General features: G+C 39.9%; 1 protein-coding gene across 2 annotated transcripts in view; it reads left to right on the top strand.

Moving 5' to 3' along the window:
- Positions 1-15,329, top strand: part of jak2a (Janus kinase 2a) — a 45,025-nt gene that overhangs the window by 22,297 nt on the left and 7,399 nt on the right. Inside the window, exons 3-15 of one of the 2 annotated variants that reach the window (XM_030064792.1) lie at positions 934-1,057; positions 1,209-1,329; positions 2,911-3,056; positions 3,582-3,876; positions 4,735-4,851; positions 6,047-6,204; positions 6,442-6,553; positions 8,436-8,622; positions 9,800-9,924; positions 11,203-11,337; positions 11,478-11,565; positions 13,400-13,527; positions 14,645-14,783. In XM_030064792.1, the coding sequence (XP_029920652.1) occupies positions 934-1,057; positions 1,209-1,329; positions 2,911-3,056; positions 3,582-3,876; positions 4,735-4,851; positions 6,047-6,204; positions 6,442-6,553; positions 8,436-8,622; positions 9,800-9,924; positions 11,203-11,337; positions 11,478-11,565; positions 13,400-13,527; positions 14,645-14,783 (1,875 nt within the window). Of the gene's footprint in view, positions 1-933; positions 1,058-1,208; positions 1,330-2,910; positions 3,057-3,581; positions 3,877-4,731; positions 4,852-6,046; positions 6,205-6,441; positions 6,554-8,435; positions 8,623-9,799; positions 9,925-11,202; positions 11,338-11,477; positions 11,566-13,399; positions 13,528-14,644; positions 14,784-15,329 lie in introns of both variants that reach the window. The other variant, XM_030064791.1, reaches the window with a different exon arrangement.

Genomic DNA, 15,329 nt, shown 5'->3' with positions numbered 1-15,329 from the left:
GATTCACACATTCACTTGTAAATGTTGTTAGCAATTCTGCTGATGGAAACAGTGTAAGGAGCTGACAGATAAGTCTTGATATCAGGCAAGCCACATACAGTACATCACATTATTGTGATCACACTAACTAAAATGTGCAAGTGAAGCACAGCTGTTACACCAAGCTGAGATCTTTTTCAGATAAGGCAGATAGGGTTGTTTTCATGTAGTAAATGTGATGCAGTTCATGCAGCTGCTGAGATTATATATGATGGGTGTCTTGAAGGTCCCCAGCTGCTGTGTATTTATGAGCCTGGATCTCATGACAAGAGGCTAAATGCAGAATTTGTTGAGTTGAAAAAAGTTTTAGAGCCTTTGCCACTGTCAGTTTACATCATATTTCACTGTCAAGGCACAGCTGCTTGCAGACGAGAGGAGCCAACCACCACCGCCACTGACTAAAATATTTTTTTCTTCTCTCGTAACTCTTTTACCACCACAGAAGCCTACTGTGTGTGTCTGTATGTGTTCACATGCATGTGTAGCTGTGCATGGGTGCAAACATTGGCACATTGTCAACATTTAGTGCCAGTTCCTTCTATAATTTTCCAGCAAGTAGTGAACATATTTAGCAACTGGGTGCTATCCTGGCCATTGTATAAAGCTCTTGTAAAAAATTGTTCCTTATTCCAGACTCAACTATTAGAAGTGTAAAAAACAAGTCGGAACTCTGTATTTTGATTATTGGTATGGTGATGTTAAATATTTAGTAATATTTTTTTATGGTAGGTCTTTGTGGAACTGGAACAACACATCCTTGATGTAAACAATATTGCATAATTTCTCAGGTGGAATAAAAGAGCACACAGCTGAGAGAGTGACTTTACCGGGAAGTGATCTTTGATTTGATTGATTAAAAAAAAAAAACAACCATTGTTTTCTTTCTCGATCCAGGGATCTCTCCAATGTACTGCAGCCTGTTTGGTCTGATGAGGGAGAGTGACCGCATATGGTTCCCACCTAATCACACCTTTAAACTGGACCAGTCCACCAAAGAGACCCTGCTCTTCAGAGTCAGGTAGGAAGTGGTATTCTTTTAGTCTTCTCATTAGTCTTTTTTTTTAATCTATTCTTTTATACTTGCATTATTTCTTTGTTCATTCACTCAGAACTTCTCTATACCTCTGCCTCACTAAATTTTCATTTGCACTCTCTCTTGTTCCCTCTAGGTACTATTTCCCTGGCTGGTATAACAGTGGGAATTCATCCTATGCCCATCGTTTTGGTGTGTCTAAGGGCATGGAGAGTCCTGTGATGGATGATTGTACCATGGCATACTTATTTGCCCAGGTTAGTCTTTTTGGTTTAGCCCCCACTTCTGGAAGCATATCAACATTGAGTCATTTAGTATTTGGTGTACAGGGGGTTTGGTATTTTGGTTTTAAGTTCCTAGCATCCTCCTGCCCCTTTTCCATTATTTCTATTATACTTTTACCACTGTAAGCACCAAATGCCACTTTTCAAGCCCTTGAGGGTTTTGAGGCAATTCTCCTTCACAATTCTCCTTGTTCATTTTATAAAGTATCTTTTAAAAAGTTTCTTATATTTGTTTAATAAACAATTAATAATAAAATGTTAAAATAAGTTACTTTGGAGGAAGCTCTCCCATGCCTCTATGTCTGGCTACCAGTCTGTTCATGTGTCTTTGTGTCAGTCTTTATTTGAGTATATTGAGAAAACAGGAAGCACTCTAGTGAGAAACTGTGTGAGAGGCACAAAGGAGGAACAAGGGTTTGTGAGGTTTTTCTTACTGGGTGTCTGTGTGTGTGTGTGTGTGTGTGTGTGTGTGTGTGTGTGTGTGTGTGTGTGTGTGTGTGTGTTGAACAGTGTGTTTATGGTTTTTATCCTCTGTGTAGTGAACCCTGTACATCTAGCACAAGTTAATTTATTTATCCAGCCCTTTGTTGCAAAACATGTCACAAAATACTTTACAAAGGACAAGCCTGCATGCAATTAACAAGTCAGCAGTAAGTCAGAGAATAGAGTGACGAAACAGACCACAAGACAATGGGAATAGCAAGTTTTTGAAGGACATGTTTAGTCTGTCTGTCCTACATAGCTTAGCCTATCCAGTACCACCAGACTTCGACCTTAAGTGCCTACGAGGAAAAACCTTAAGATTAAGTAAAATGGAAGAAACCTTGGGTGAAATTAGAGAGGGATTCCCCCACCGGGGTGGCTGAGCGTACAGTAGGTGCCAGGACAAGCAGCCAAATGTACAGGAGCATGGCCAAAGACAAGAGATACAGATGAGGCAAGAAGACATGGTGGAGTGAAGAAATGAGTTTACAAAAAGATAATAGAAACAGGGCAGCACCGCTGCCACAGCCAGGAAGACAACGTCAGAGATGGGACCCTGTCAGCGCTAACAACCATCATTGCAGCTTTGTCTGTTTCTCCAGTCGCACACTGACACCACTTGCTCTGGGTGTCAGCAGACTGACCTATGTTCTGTACATACAAGAACCTGTCAGAGTTGGGTTTGGTTTATCAGGAAGGGTATTGTTACAATTTTATTGATACTATTACTCTTATTGATACTGCTTATCGGTCTGGTACCTTATCAATACTCTTATCGGTTGTTGTTATTTTTTTTTGCACCCAAAAAATGAATAAATGAAGAACGCTGTAGCTCTGTTTTGTTTTTGGTTTTTTTTGTTTTTTTAGGGCACCTAGATTTCACCTAGGGCTCTCTTGTTATGATATTTAATAACTGTTTACCCTCTGTCTGTGTATTTCTTTTTCCTCCAACACTTCCTTTCTCCACTGCTCGTCGCCACTCACCCGTGCTTGTTCTTTTCCCCTAATCTTGTCATTCACTGATTTTTATCCATTTTATTCTCTTTTGCCTCTTGTGTTATTCTCTTCCAGTGGCGCAGTGACTTTCTGAATGGTCATATTCATATCCCAGTGAGCCATGAGGCTCAGGAGGAATGTCTGGGCATGGCTGTGCTGGACATGATGAGGTTAGCCAAGGAGAGGGGCCAGTCACCTGTGGCTATCTACAATTATACCAGGTAAGAGACATAGACACATGTGCAAAGACACACACACACACACACACACACACACACACACACACACATTCCAGCTGCTGCAATGGTGTGGCTCCTGTGTTACATCTTGTGGGTAGTGCAGCATTTCAATCCAGCGTGGTCGAACATAAAGATAGTTTTGTCATCTGTGTCCAAGCAGCTGAATGAAGTATCTCTCACTGTGTGTGACATAATGTCGCAGTTTAAATTGTGTGTATGAAATCTGATTCCTGTGCCATCCTGCCATTTTTATTGGATGATACTAATGTGTTGTATTCACACTTGGCATTGTCCCATTCTCCCCATCTCCCTATCTTAATACCTATTTTAGCATTAAAATTAAGGTTGGTTGTAGAATGCATCTTTAATTGGTGTGATTACTCACCATTTTCTTTTCTGTTTTTACTGTCTTCCCTCTTCTACTTCTCCCATCTTATTCCTCTTATACCTGACTTCCATATCTGCTATCCAACCCACTCCATTTCCCAATCCCTTCCCTACATTTAGCTACAAATCCTTCCTGCCAAGAGGCATGAGAACCCGCATCCAGGAGTACAACATTGTGACCCGGAAGCGAATCCGCCATCGCTTCAGGAAGTTCATCCGGCAGTTCAGTGAATGCAAGGCCACGGTGTTCGACCTGAAGCTCAAATACCTGATGAGCCTGGAGTCGCTGCTGCCCTCTCTCTACTCTGAGCACTTCCAGGTCACCGACTCCTCAGCACATAAGGCTATCATTGTTGTCATGGGAAACAAGGGCATCCAGTGGTCAAAAGGGAAAGAGGGGGACGCAGCAGAGGAGGTGAGGACCAGAAAGTAGTATCATGTTGATATGGTAATGCATTGGTAGGTTGTGAGATTGAGCAGCTACAGTGTGATGCCATTAGGGGTGGAACAATGACTAATGCAATGTATCGCAATACTCTTGTGAAATGTTACTGATACACTTGTGCCAAGTATTGGTATTTGAATTTTCAGCTTAATTTGCACAGATGCACATTTGAGCTCCTTTGAGCTGTATTTGTCCCATGCCTTCAAGTATTTTAACTGGAACCGCTCTGTCATGCACATGTTGCATTTTCTGTGCGTGCCAAAACACTGAGAAACATGATTACTTTCTGCTTATTGAAAAATGATTATACCTTTTCCTGGGTATTTTTTTTTTTTCAATTGTGTATCATAGCCGATTATCTCATAATATATGATATATTGCCAAATTAACCGTATTGTGACATTATCATTATTGTGGGTAAAATATCATAATAGTATTGTATAGTGAGTTACACAGTGATTCCCATCCCTAGATGCCATTCTGGCTGGCTGAAGTTTTTTATTATTACCAATACAGTAGACAGAAACAGACATGTTATGAGACATATTATGCATCACAACACAGTTCTGGGCAAGATACAAGTGTTTACATTAGGGTTATGGGTGTATCTTGTCCAGAACTGTACTGGGTTTCATAATAACACTGTAGTTATTACCTGTCTATATGCCTGCTTTTGTCCACAATGTCAGGCCTGCCTTTATGTGTCTGTTGTATATAGAGAAGATCTTATGTGACATTCATTTGTTTCATCCATTACCTTCTGGTCACACACTGGGCATGCCTATCTGTCTTGCCCAATATTTCATACTGTGTTTTGGTTTCTAGGAGCTGGTATTTCACTGTGACTTCGCTGAAGTGATTGATATCAGCATCAAACAGGCCAATACGGAGGGCTCAGCAGAGAGTCGCATTGTTACCCTCACCCGGCAGGACAACTTTATCCTGGTAGAGTATTCAGTGCAAGTGTTCAGATGCTTGCCTACAGAAGTTGGAGTTAACAAACAACTGCTGACTGACTGAAGAACATGTTTTATTGGAATGGTATTTGTGCACTCAGCTATGTTTCTTTGTTTAGTCTATTTGGCACTAATTTATTACATCATGGGGTGGTTTCCCAGACAGTGATTCAATTAAGACATGACTAGGCCTTAATCCTCAATAGTTAATCATGGCATAAAAAGTTACTTTGTAAAATAAATCTTAACTCCAGATTATGGTGTACTTGATTAAATTTAAAGTGATCAAATCCACCAGATCTGTGTTTTCTTGTTTTTTTTTTCACCACATATAGTGAGAAGAGATCATTGCTTTGATGTTATGCACTCAGTGTCAGTGCTAGTCCTGGACAATAATACTGCCAATGAAGACTGTTGTCTTAGATATTTCTTCTACCGTCCAACAGTTATTACAAACAACCCGCTATTGTTACTTCCAAACACATAAAACACATCACTTATGCAGGATTTTTGCAGGTAAAAAGTCCCTGTCCTCACAGGAGTTTAGGGGAGCAACGTGAAAGCGTTCATGAACTGTCTGGTGGTTGAATCATTACTGTATGTTATGAACTGCTGACAGAGAGTATCAAAACAGGCAAAAGACATTTCTAACAGGGCTGTGGATTTTTGTACTCTAATTTCAAATCTTAATATTGCTCAGAAAACCAGGACTGAATATAGAAAAGTCCAGAATTGTGTGGAACAGGAGGAGAGACAGGATGGGTGCTGTTAAACTTACTGCCTTGAATGTTTAATTTAAACCTACTTTTACTTCACGATTGACACTAATCTTTGACCTGGAAATCAGATTATTTAAATCTAGACTAAGATAAATCTAGAACTATTTCAATCCATGACCCAGTGATTGAATTAAAGTTATTAAGTTATCAGTAAGGGTATTTTAGTCAAAGACTTGGCTTAATCTCTTTCTTGGAAACCACCCCTACTTCACACAGAACTACAGTATGGGATTTGCTAGGTCTTACCAGAACAATGTCTTGGCACACTGTCTGTGTTTGAATTAAAGTTCCAGGCAGGTACTGAAGTCTTTGCTCTCTGATCTGTTCTGTTTTTTTGTTTTTTTTCCTCTGTCTGCATCCTGTCTCCCAACCCAACTGTCCGCCACTTCCTTTCTGACCACAAAGGAGCGGGAGTTTCATTCGCTGCCAGAGGCTTTGTCCTTTGTTTCATTGGTTGATGGGTATTATAGACTAGTAGCCGATGCCCATCATTACTTGTGCAAAGAGGTGGCTCCACCACGACTTCTCGAAGGCATTCAGAGTTACTGTCATGGCCCTGTGTCGTAAGTATCACACAGACACACACACACACACACACACACACACACACATACACACAAGCATGCACATAGACATACACATACACGCACTCGCTAACTCAAGCACATACATGCGCTGTAAGCATAGACTCTCTTACATGCATTTCTTAATTACTGGCTTACACTCTCTGTGTCACACCCACACGTTCAAATACACACACATACACACTAGACTGAGCTGGTCTGTCTCCTTGATCACAGGATGGAGTTCACAATTGGTAAGCTGCGTCGCTCTGGCAACCACCAAGGCCTGTACATTCTTCGCTGCAGCCCTAGGGACTACAACAAATACTTTGTGTCTTTTGTGGTGGGGGTAAGCATTTTTCACATATTGGATGGCTTAGGGTGGTGAGACAGGTTCTCTTTTACCGCTTGGCAGGTAACTAATATTTTTGTCATAGTGCCAACAAGATTGTCTTTCCTAGAGTAATGAATATAGAATAACTCACTGCACAGAAAAAAAATGTTTCTAATACATTAATGGTGATGTGCAGACCTATCATTTGACAAACTGTGGCCATCAAATCATATTGTTTACCATCATGTATTGCAGTGCTTTTGCGTGACTGATAGGTGCACTTGAAGGGCCTTATCGGAAACAGAATCATGTATCAATGAATTTGCTTTTGGTTCAGCTTGGTAATAGGTTCAACACAATACATCACTTTCACATTAGACGAGATCACTGGCACAGCAGACACTATACACAGAATGCCACAAGACAAAGTTCACAAGCTATATTTACAGGATAGTCCAGGAAATTTAGGCGCAGTTACAAGTGCAACGTTCAGAGTCCTTATTGCAATAGGGAAAAAACTATTTTTAGAATGGGGTGACTTGGTGGGCATGGACGTGTAGCACCTTCCAGAGGGCATCAGTTGAAAGATCTGGTGAGCAGGGTGAGAGGGATTAGAGATTACTTTATTTGCTCTTTTGATTATGTATTTATGATATAAGGATTCAACTGAGGGAAGAGGGGCTGCCAGTAATCGTAGATGATTTGTTGACTATGCGCTGTACTTTTATGCATGTATGACTGTCTGTGCTGCTGTACCAAACTATTATGGATGAAGTGAGTATAATCTCAATGATGGCTGTGTAAAACTGGGGGAGGAAGCTCTGTTTGACTTTGATTTTTTTAGCTGTCTTAGGAAAAAACAGTCCTTGTTGGTCTTACAGATAAGACACACAGCAACTGCTTCTTCACAAAATGTGTGTGTGTAAAGGAAACAGGCTAACTGTCTCTGCTCGTCTTTGGCCAAAATGTAGGAAGAACCAGGATTGTGATCTGCTCTAAGACCTGAGAGTGGGGTTTGTGAGGAATGGGCTGTCAAACTACACCAAAACTTCTAAATTATTGCCCATGATATCAACCACTAGAGGGAGCAATAACCTTGGATTTGACAGACGTAGCTACAGTAATATGCAGTGAAATGTTGTGTTCTTGATGAATGCACTCCATTGTAAAACTGCTTTATACACCAGGGTTAAAGGGATTGGAAACATATAAACACTGGCTGAGATGTGATATCTGATATCTAAGTATGGTTTGACACAAAAGACAAAATACAACATAACTGCATAGCGAGGGCACAGCAGGGGTGTTCTTGTGATTTCAAGTGAACGCATGACAATGAATTGACTGAAAATATTTTCATAATTGTGCCAGCTGATGCAGAGGGAATTAGGAATGAATAGAGGGTGCAGTTTTTAAAAGGTCATGTAGCTATTGTATTAAGTGTGCTGACTGAGAGCGACTGACTCATTTGGGAGTGTCCTTTGTATAAAATACTTAACCAGGCAATACTGCATTGAGATTAAAAGTTTCTGTCATAGATGTGTCCTGGCCAAGACAAGCTGCAGAACAAGGAAAGTTTTAAAACTTGGCAGGTTTCTTATTTCCTCATTACTTTGATTTCAGATGACAAATATGTGTTAGCCTGCACTGTAGCTATTAGAAGAATTTAAAAACACATATTTTTGGTCCAAATGTTTGAAATGCTACGAGGAATTATGTTTCACCAGTCTTGTCACCAAAATCGAACCAGTTATAAAAAGTATAAGACATAAAATAAAAGCATATAATTCTATTGCAGGCTGTTTCACCAGAATGTAATTGATTGTGTACTGCTGATAAACGGTGTAAGACAACACTGTTGAAGCACATAGCATGATTGTTTTTCTTGGATTTTCAGTATGAATCTATGGTGGACTATAAGCACTGTCAGATCGTGAAGACGGAGTCAGGAGAGTACATCCTGAGTGGTGCCAAGAAGACCTTTGGTTCGCTAAAGGAGCTTCTTCACCGCTACCAAAAGGAGGCGCTCCGCACCGATGGATACACATTCCAGTTCACCAAGTGCTGCCCACCCAGTGCCAAAGGTCAGAGCTCACATGCAAAACATAACCGCATTTCTGTGCATACACAAACACATACACAAGTGAATAGATATAGAAGGAAACTAGCACTTAAGCAAATAATACAACTAGATAAATACATCAGGTGTTTTCCAATATAGCATAGTTATTTCATATTAACAGTTTTAGGATTATCAAAATTGTAATCATTACGCCTTTCTAAAGTAAGGATGTCACCAGTAGTTCTTTCATAATTCTGCAGTAATTCTGTATTATTATGCAAATACCATTGCTGCATTCTACAGTATGTATGGATGAGAGCAGTATTTTTCCTCTGTAAAACATTTTCTGCCATTTGTATGAACCATTAGTTGATGATTCATAGAACTGATCATTTGAGTGCATTTTATGATAATTGTGTGTGCAGTTTTTACATTTGTTTCAGTATTTTTTTAAAGATCATTTCTCGTATGTTTTGATGATGCGACTAATTTACACTCAGTGGGTACTTTATCAGGTCCACCTGTACAATCTAATACAGTCCAGTACAACTGTTCTGCCATCAAGTTTACTTATATGATGCCTGTAATGCTCAGGTTTTCTTTTTGTCACAGTAACAGAGGTGTTCATTCAGTTCTATGTTTGGCACTGAGCTCATAGTTAGTGGTGCTATTGTACTAGACTGCATTTTATTGAGAGGTGTTTCCAATATTTTGCCCCCCTCATTTATATAAATTGTGAGGACAAAAAAATTAGAAACACCTCTCAGTATAATGTAGTCCAGTACAAGACCTCTGCAAACTACAACCTCAATAATAAACATATAATTAAATACATTCTCCACATGGTTAACAATAACTGAACATTACAAACTTTATTAAAAAGTAGAATTTATGGCAGAGCTGTTGCATTGAACGGCATTATATTGTACAGGTGGACCTAATAAAGTGCCGCTTAGTGTATAGACTGTCAACTAAAAAACGCTTGTCTAGATCTGAATAAGGGAAGTATATGAGGGAAAGTCTTGAAATTTACCTCACGTTCCTCATTCTCATGCAAAATGTACAGAAGGCTATTACATCATGTTGTCTGGCACCAGTGCAGTAAACCTTTTGCAGTAAACAAAATGTTGACAGAGTAACCCAACACTGCTTGGGTATAATGTGTCTTAATCCTTCCGTACCATTTGGTTTTTCTTTAGAAAAGTCCAACCTGCTGGTGTGCAGGAATAACCAAGGGGCGGAGCTTCCTCTCTCTCCCTCACTCCAGAAACAAAACATCAGCCAGATGGTCTTCCACAAGATCCGGAAAGAGGACCTTGTCATCGTAAGATACCCTTCTTTAGCTCTGTGTGTGTGTGTGTGTGTGTGTGTGTGTGAGAGTGAGAGTCCATGTGTAAGTCCATGTGTGAGATGTATGCAAACATGTCCTCAATTCACCTCTGTTCTTTAGCGCTGGCCGTTCAGTTTCAGTCTCACCTTATTTACTGTTATGTAACACTGCTAAAGTCTCTGTGGAAACATCTGAATGTGATGCGGCACCTTACGTCTGTCACAGGAAAACCACATGTGCCACTCAGTGTTTAACTGACTAAAACACCTTAAAAAAACAATAACTGTCTCCATCCACAGGAACACCAATACACAAAATATACCCATCAACACTAGAAGAGATAAATATGTATCTCTAGAAAAGTAAACACAACAACTAAACTAAAATATCTCAATAGCAAGAATATAAGCAAAAAAATACTTTGCATACCCTGTAAGTGTAATGAAAAATGTATACAATCAAATCAAATAGGGTTTAGCTGGCTCAGTGACAGTCTGTCCTGCTGAATGGAGGCAGGATAATGTTACAAGTACTAGTACACATTGAACTAATTTCATCATATTGAAAATCACATAATAAACGGAACCAATGACATGTTAACATGTGAAATACACAACACAAGTACAGATGGGTCCTCTTGAAAAGACATACCAAAAGTATTTCTCCAACTGGAAGCCGGCAGTATTAACTGAGAGATTTACATTTAAATTTAACTGTTAGACAAGTTAGACTTAAAAGCAGTGTAAGAATCGACTGGTTGGTGCTGAGTTTTGGTGATAATTGATAGTACATGCTGCCAAAAAACGGATTAAAAACCTGTTAATCTAAAAACATTAGCATGATAGAAAAATTTGGAAATGGTGCAACTATCTCTTCAGTATTTTATTACGATTTATTGTAAAACCACATATCATTGAATCTCTAGTGCACACCCCTGTAGAGTCTGTATTGGTCAGAGCACATTTACTTGCACAACCATGCTAACAATACAATGCATGACTTCAAATCTGAATGTAGGCCAGAGTTTTGTCCGTCATCACATCACACCCTCTCCCCAGTGTGCTCATGTTTGCGACTGCATGGCACTTCTATAAATACTTAAATCATTTAATATCAAATACTCTCTGTTTTCACACTGTTTTATGATTTTAAAAGAGTCTGTAGCTGCTGCCTGAAGTTCACCATGTGTCACCAAGTTTATATCTTTTAACATTTTTAAAAAGTGAGCTTGTAACACAGGATTAATCTCCTGAATTTTACTGTTCCTATTAGAAAGAGAGTTTGGGCCAGGGGACGTTCACCAAGATCTTCTGCGGAGTGAGGCAGGAGCTGGGAGACTATGGAGAGATGCATCAGATAGACGTCATAGTCAAGATCTTGGACAAAGCTCACCGCAACTACTCGGAGGTTGGCTTTTCGACTTCCTTCCTTCCTTTCTTTCTGTCTTTCTTTATCGGTGATTGTGACATGACCTCAAATTATCTTTAATTACTTCTGGAATTGATATATTCTCATCTTCCCTGTTTTCTCTTTTTTTCTGTGAACAGTCATTCTTTGAAGCAGCCAGTATGATGAGCCAGCTCTCCCACAAGCATTTGCTCCTCAACTACGGCGTGTGTGTTTGTGGTGAGGAGAGTAAGTATTCAACCCCCCGCCCCCCCCCACACACACACACACACACACAAAAATTCTCATAAGATCCTGTGTTCAACCTGTGACCCGGCCGCCCTCCGTATTGAAATGACCCCATTGTGGTGTTGATGCTTTTACTGTACAATTGCAATTCATGGCTCTCAGTGTGTGGCAGTGTTTTATAACAGAAGCACTCTATGAAATTGATACACTGCGAAATCAATTCAAAAGCCTGTTTGAAGTAGTGGCCAATTTCCTTGCACAGATGAATATCAACATAAAAATGATTTGTTTTTCCAAAAGCATGTACATTACACTTGGATTTTAGGACACTGTCAAAATGTTTATGACTTGAACATTTTTCAGTTAAAATTTTTTTTAAATGGACTTTGGTCCTGTAGACTCGCCAGTGATGGTCACAAAGGAAGACATCATTATGAAGGGATAAAAAGTGAGAAAAAAAGAGACAGACACACACAACTAGTGATAGTTTAACAGCTTGTGTTTAGATGAGAGGGACAGTGTGGTGTAGACAAGACAGAATGCCTTAATAAACAGAGGTGCAGAGGGAGAGCATGACCTGGTTGTTCAAGAGGATCAATACGGTGGGTGGGGGGTGGGGGGGGACAATGACCCATCAGGAGAGGAAGAAGGTGAGTTCTCACACAGAAAAACAGCTTTGTAGACATATGATGAAAACAGGAAGCATAAATGAAGGGGAAATAAGGTTGCTGATGTGCTGTCTGCTCCACCCTGAGTGACTGGATATTTTCAGAAAAACAAGTCACTGTTTGGGAACCGCAGTCTTGACACTTGCTCTGCCTGTTATTCCCCATGCCCCTTAGAGCAATGTGTGTGTGTGTGTGTGTGTGTGTGTGTGTGTGTGTGTGTGTGTGTTTTCTGGGTACAAGATCCAAGCACAGAGTAACTAAAGGTTTGGAAAGGGTTTGCAAAGGGTCAGCAAAGGGTTTGCCATTCTTCTTCCGATAATGGAATGCATGTTGTCGTGCAGCTTAATAGTTAAGAAGATATAAGAGATTCACCTCTTCTTCCTCCTAATGCGCAAACATATGGGGCAATACATTGGTGGGGAAAGTGCTCTCCACTGCCTCAACAACTTCTCTTTCTAACTGCTGACAAAGTGGCCATGACTAAACCAAAGGAAATACACTGAACCACAAACTAGTTGAGTCAAACTGGTTTCTGTAGCAGGTTCTCATGGCTGTTTTAATCTTGAGATTAGTTGTCATCAGAGATTTGCAAAATTTGGCTTGAAATTAGTAAATCCAAACATATAAGAGCTCTGTTGGGGGGGAGGGGATGCTTTAGGTTACTGTGAATTCCTTTATTGTTTGCTAGCTGGCTGAAAAGTAGATAATTAGGCACCTCATAATGGCTCAGCAGAGTAGCTCCTATTTCTTTTGAGAAAAATGTCTCGGCCAATTAAACGCAGCAATATGGCCAAATACTTTAACTTAGACTTAAAGACAGGTTTAAATTGAGTCTTTCCTCATTTTAAACCAGTTTTCAAAGTTGATGCAAGATTTAATCTTAATTAACCACCGCACACTGAAATAACTTCACTGTAAAAGGAGTGAACAACGTGTTTCGCCCGCTCACAGGTGTGATAAATACATATCGATCACTTGACCAGCCATCATAGATTTTAATTTGTCTCTTCACTGGGATCTTCATGCAGCCGACTAGCACCTGATTACAAATACTGGCTGTGCATGGGGAGTTTTGTTTGCCAGTCTTGTTTGAAAAATTTATCCTTGTTGTAATCCAGTCTTTATGAGTAATGGTTCAAAAAATTAAATACCTGTCTACTTGTCAGACATAATGGTGCAGGAGTATGGCAAATTTGGTTCGCTGGACACCTACCTGAAAAAGAACAAGAGCTGTGTCAACATCACCTGGAAACTCGAAGTGGCCAAGCAGCTGGCCTGGGCGATGCACTACTTGGTAAGTCTACTGATGCGTAGTCTTCACATTACACACTCGCCCATACCACCGACAGCAGATTTCATGTAGACTGCGATGACATGTATACACGACAGCCAGGGGTCCTTTAGAGGCTCCCAAAGTAGAGTAGTTTAATTTCACTTTATTTTTATGCACTAGAAATCACTACTATATGAAAAAAATGTGCTTATTTTAACATTTTTTCAAGAATGACATCTGTACAAATTATTAACTCAAACCAAAATATCTTTTCATATCAGGGTCTTTTGGACAGCATTGCTTCAAAATGTGGGTCAGTGGCTTAATAAAAGTCAACTTGGCAGTCTAGAATATGACAAAGTTTGAAAACACCTGGCTTTAAGGGTGTAGGTTTACTTTGAAAAGTGGTAGGGACACATCAGGAGGTTGGAAAGTTAGAAAAGTACCAGTCCAAACACACATAAACATGAGGAAGTGATTTAAATTAAGCTGGTAAATAACCAAAAGAAATGAGCCATCAATAGAATGGAATATAAAAAACAGTGATTAGCTCTGTGACTGAATTCCATGCTGACTTCAAAAACTCAAGCAATACAAATCAAACGAATGGATATCCTTATTAATAACTATTAAATAATTACGCAAATAATAAAAATAGTGTGGATACAAAAGGTTTTTTCATCATGCTGCAATTGTTGCTTCTGCCTTCAACCAAAACTCAGCTCTCACATTCTAGTGATGCAGGTGCCAAGTATTTAATTTGTGTTTTAGTGTAATATTCCTCTGAGCACTAGGTGGTGTATGGTGAAGGCCGTGACTGGCCACAGGACATTTCAGTTCCTGCCAGTAGTGACAGGTTTTGCAGTTGGAAGGAAGCAGACAGGTTTTGACTGTGCTCGGACAACATTGTATAGCTGCATTTGTCCTAACTTTGTGTTGAGAACTTTTTGAAAGTGATGGACACTGGTGAAAAAGGACATGCATTATAGTATAAAGTATTGGTAAAGATTGAATATCATTTTTCTGAGTACGGTGTCTAGCAGCCAGTAGTGGCTAAAATATAGGACTTAGTCACTGCAGGTGACTTGCCGTTCCTGAGGTCATTTGTTTATGTGTTCCCTGCCATGTGTGTACACAGGAGGATAAGAACCTCACTCATGGAAATGTTTGTGCCAAGAATGTTCTCCTGATCAGAGAGGAGGATCGGAAGACGGGCAGCCTGCCCTTCATCAAGCTCAGCGACCCTGGCATCAGCATCACCGTCCTGCCCAAAGATGGTGAGACTCATGAGTAAAAGACACTTTTCTGATTGATATAGATTAGTCCTGCCACCTAGTGTCAGGAACTGAATTTGGCTCACCCGCTAAGGATAGGTGCATTTACCCTGTCAAGACTAATTTTTAACAAATTCATTCATATGTATTTTTAATAGAAATACTCCATCCTACCTGTTATCAGTGGTAAAAAGTATAGAACTGTGTGAGTAGGTTCAGAGTTTTAATTTAAAACTTTCTCTCATACTGGATGTTTTTTGTCTAACTCCCGTCTTGTTAGTGGCCTTGCATGTACAATTTGTTGCGGCGTGCAAATAATCAACTAACATTAAACTAGTTAACAACCCAGTCAGTGGAAGAACAGCAGGAAAAGGCTGCAGAAGTTTAGACAGTGCTGCTTTATACAGTATACAGTCAGGGGGACAGCCAGCCGATCACAAGTCTGTTTGATACAGACTTGTTGCTTTACTTTGATTGGCTCGTGTTCTGAGAGTCTACAGTTGTCAGTGTAGACAAAACAGCACCAAGACCACAGACTGTATATAACCA

The sequence above is a fragment of the Myripristis murdjan genome, chromosome 12, assembly GCF_902150065.1.
Source record: "Myripristis murdjan chromosome 12, fMyrMur1.1, whole genome shotgun sequence".
Lineage (NCBI taxonomy): Eukaryota > Metazoa > Chordata > Actinopteri > Holocentriformes > Holocentridae > Myripristis > Myripristis murdjan.
Note: the sequence above shows the minus strand (reverse complement) of the source record. Positions and strands in the feature narration are given on the sequence as shown.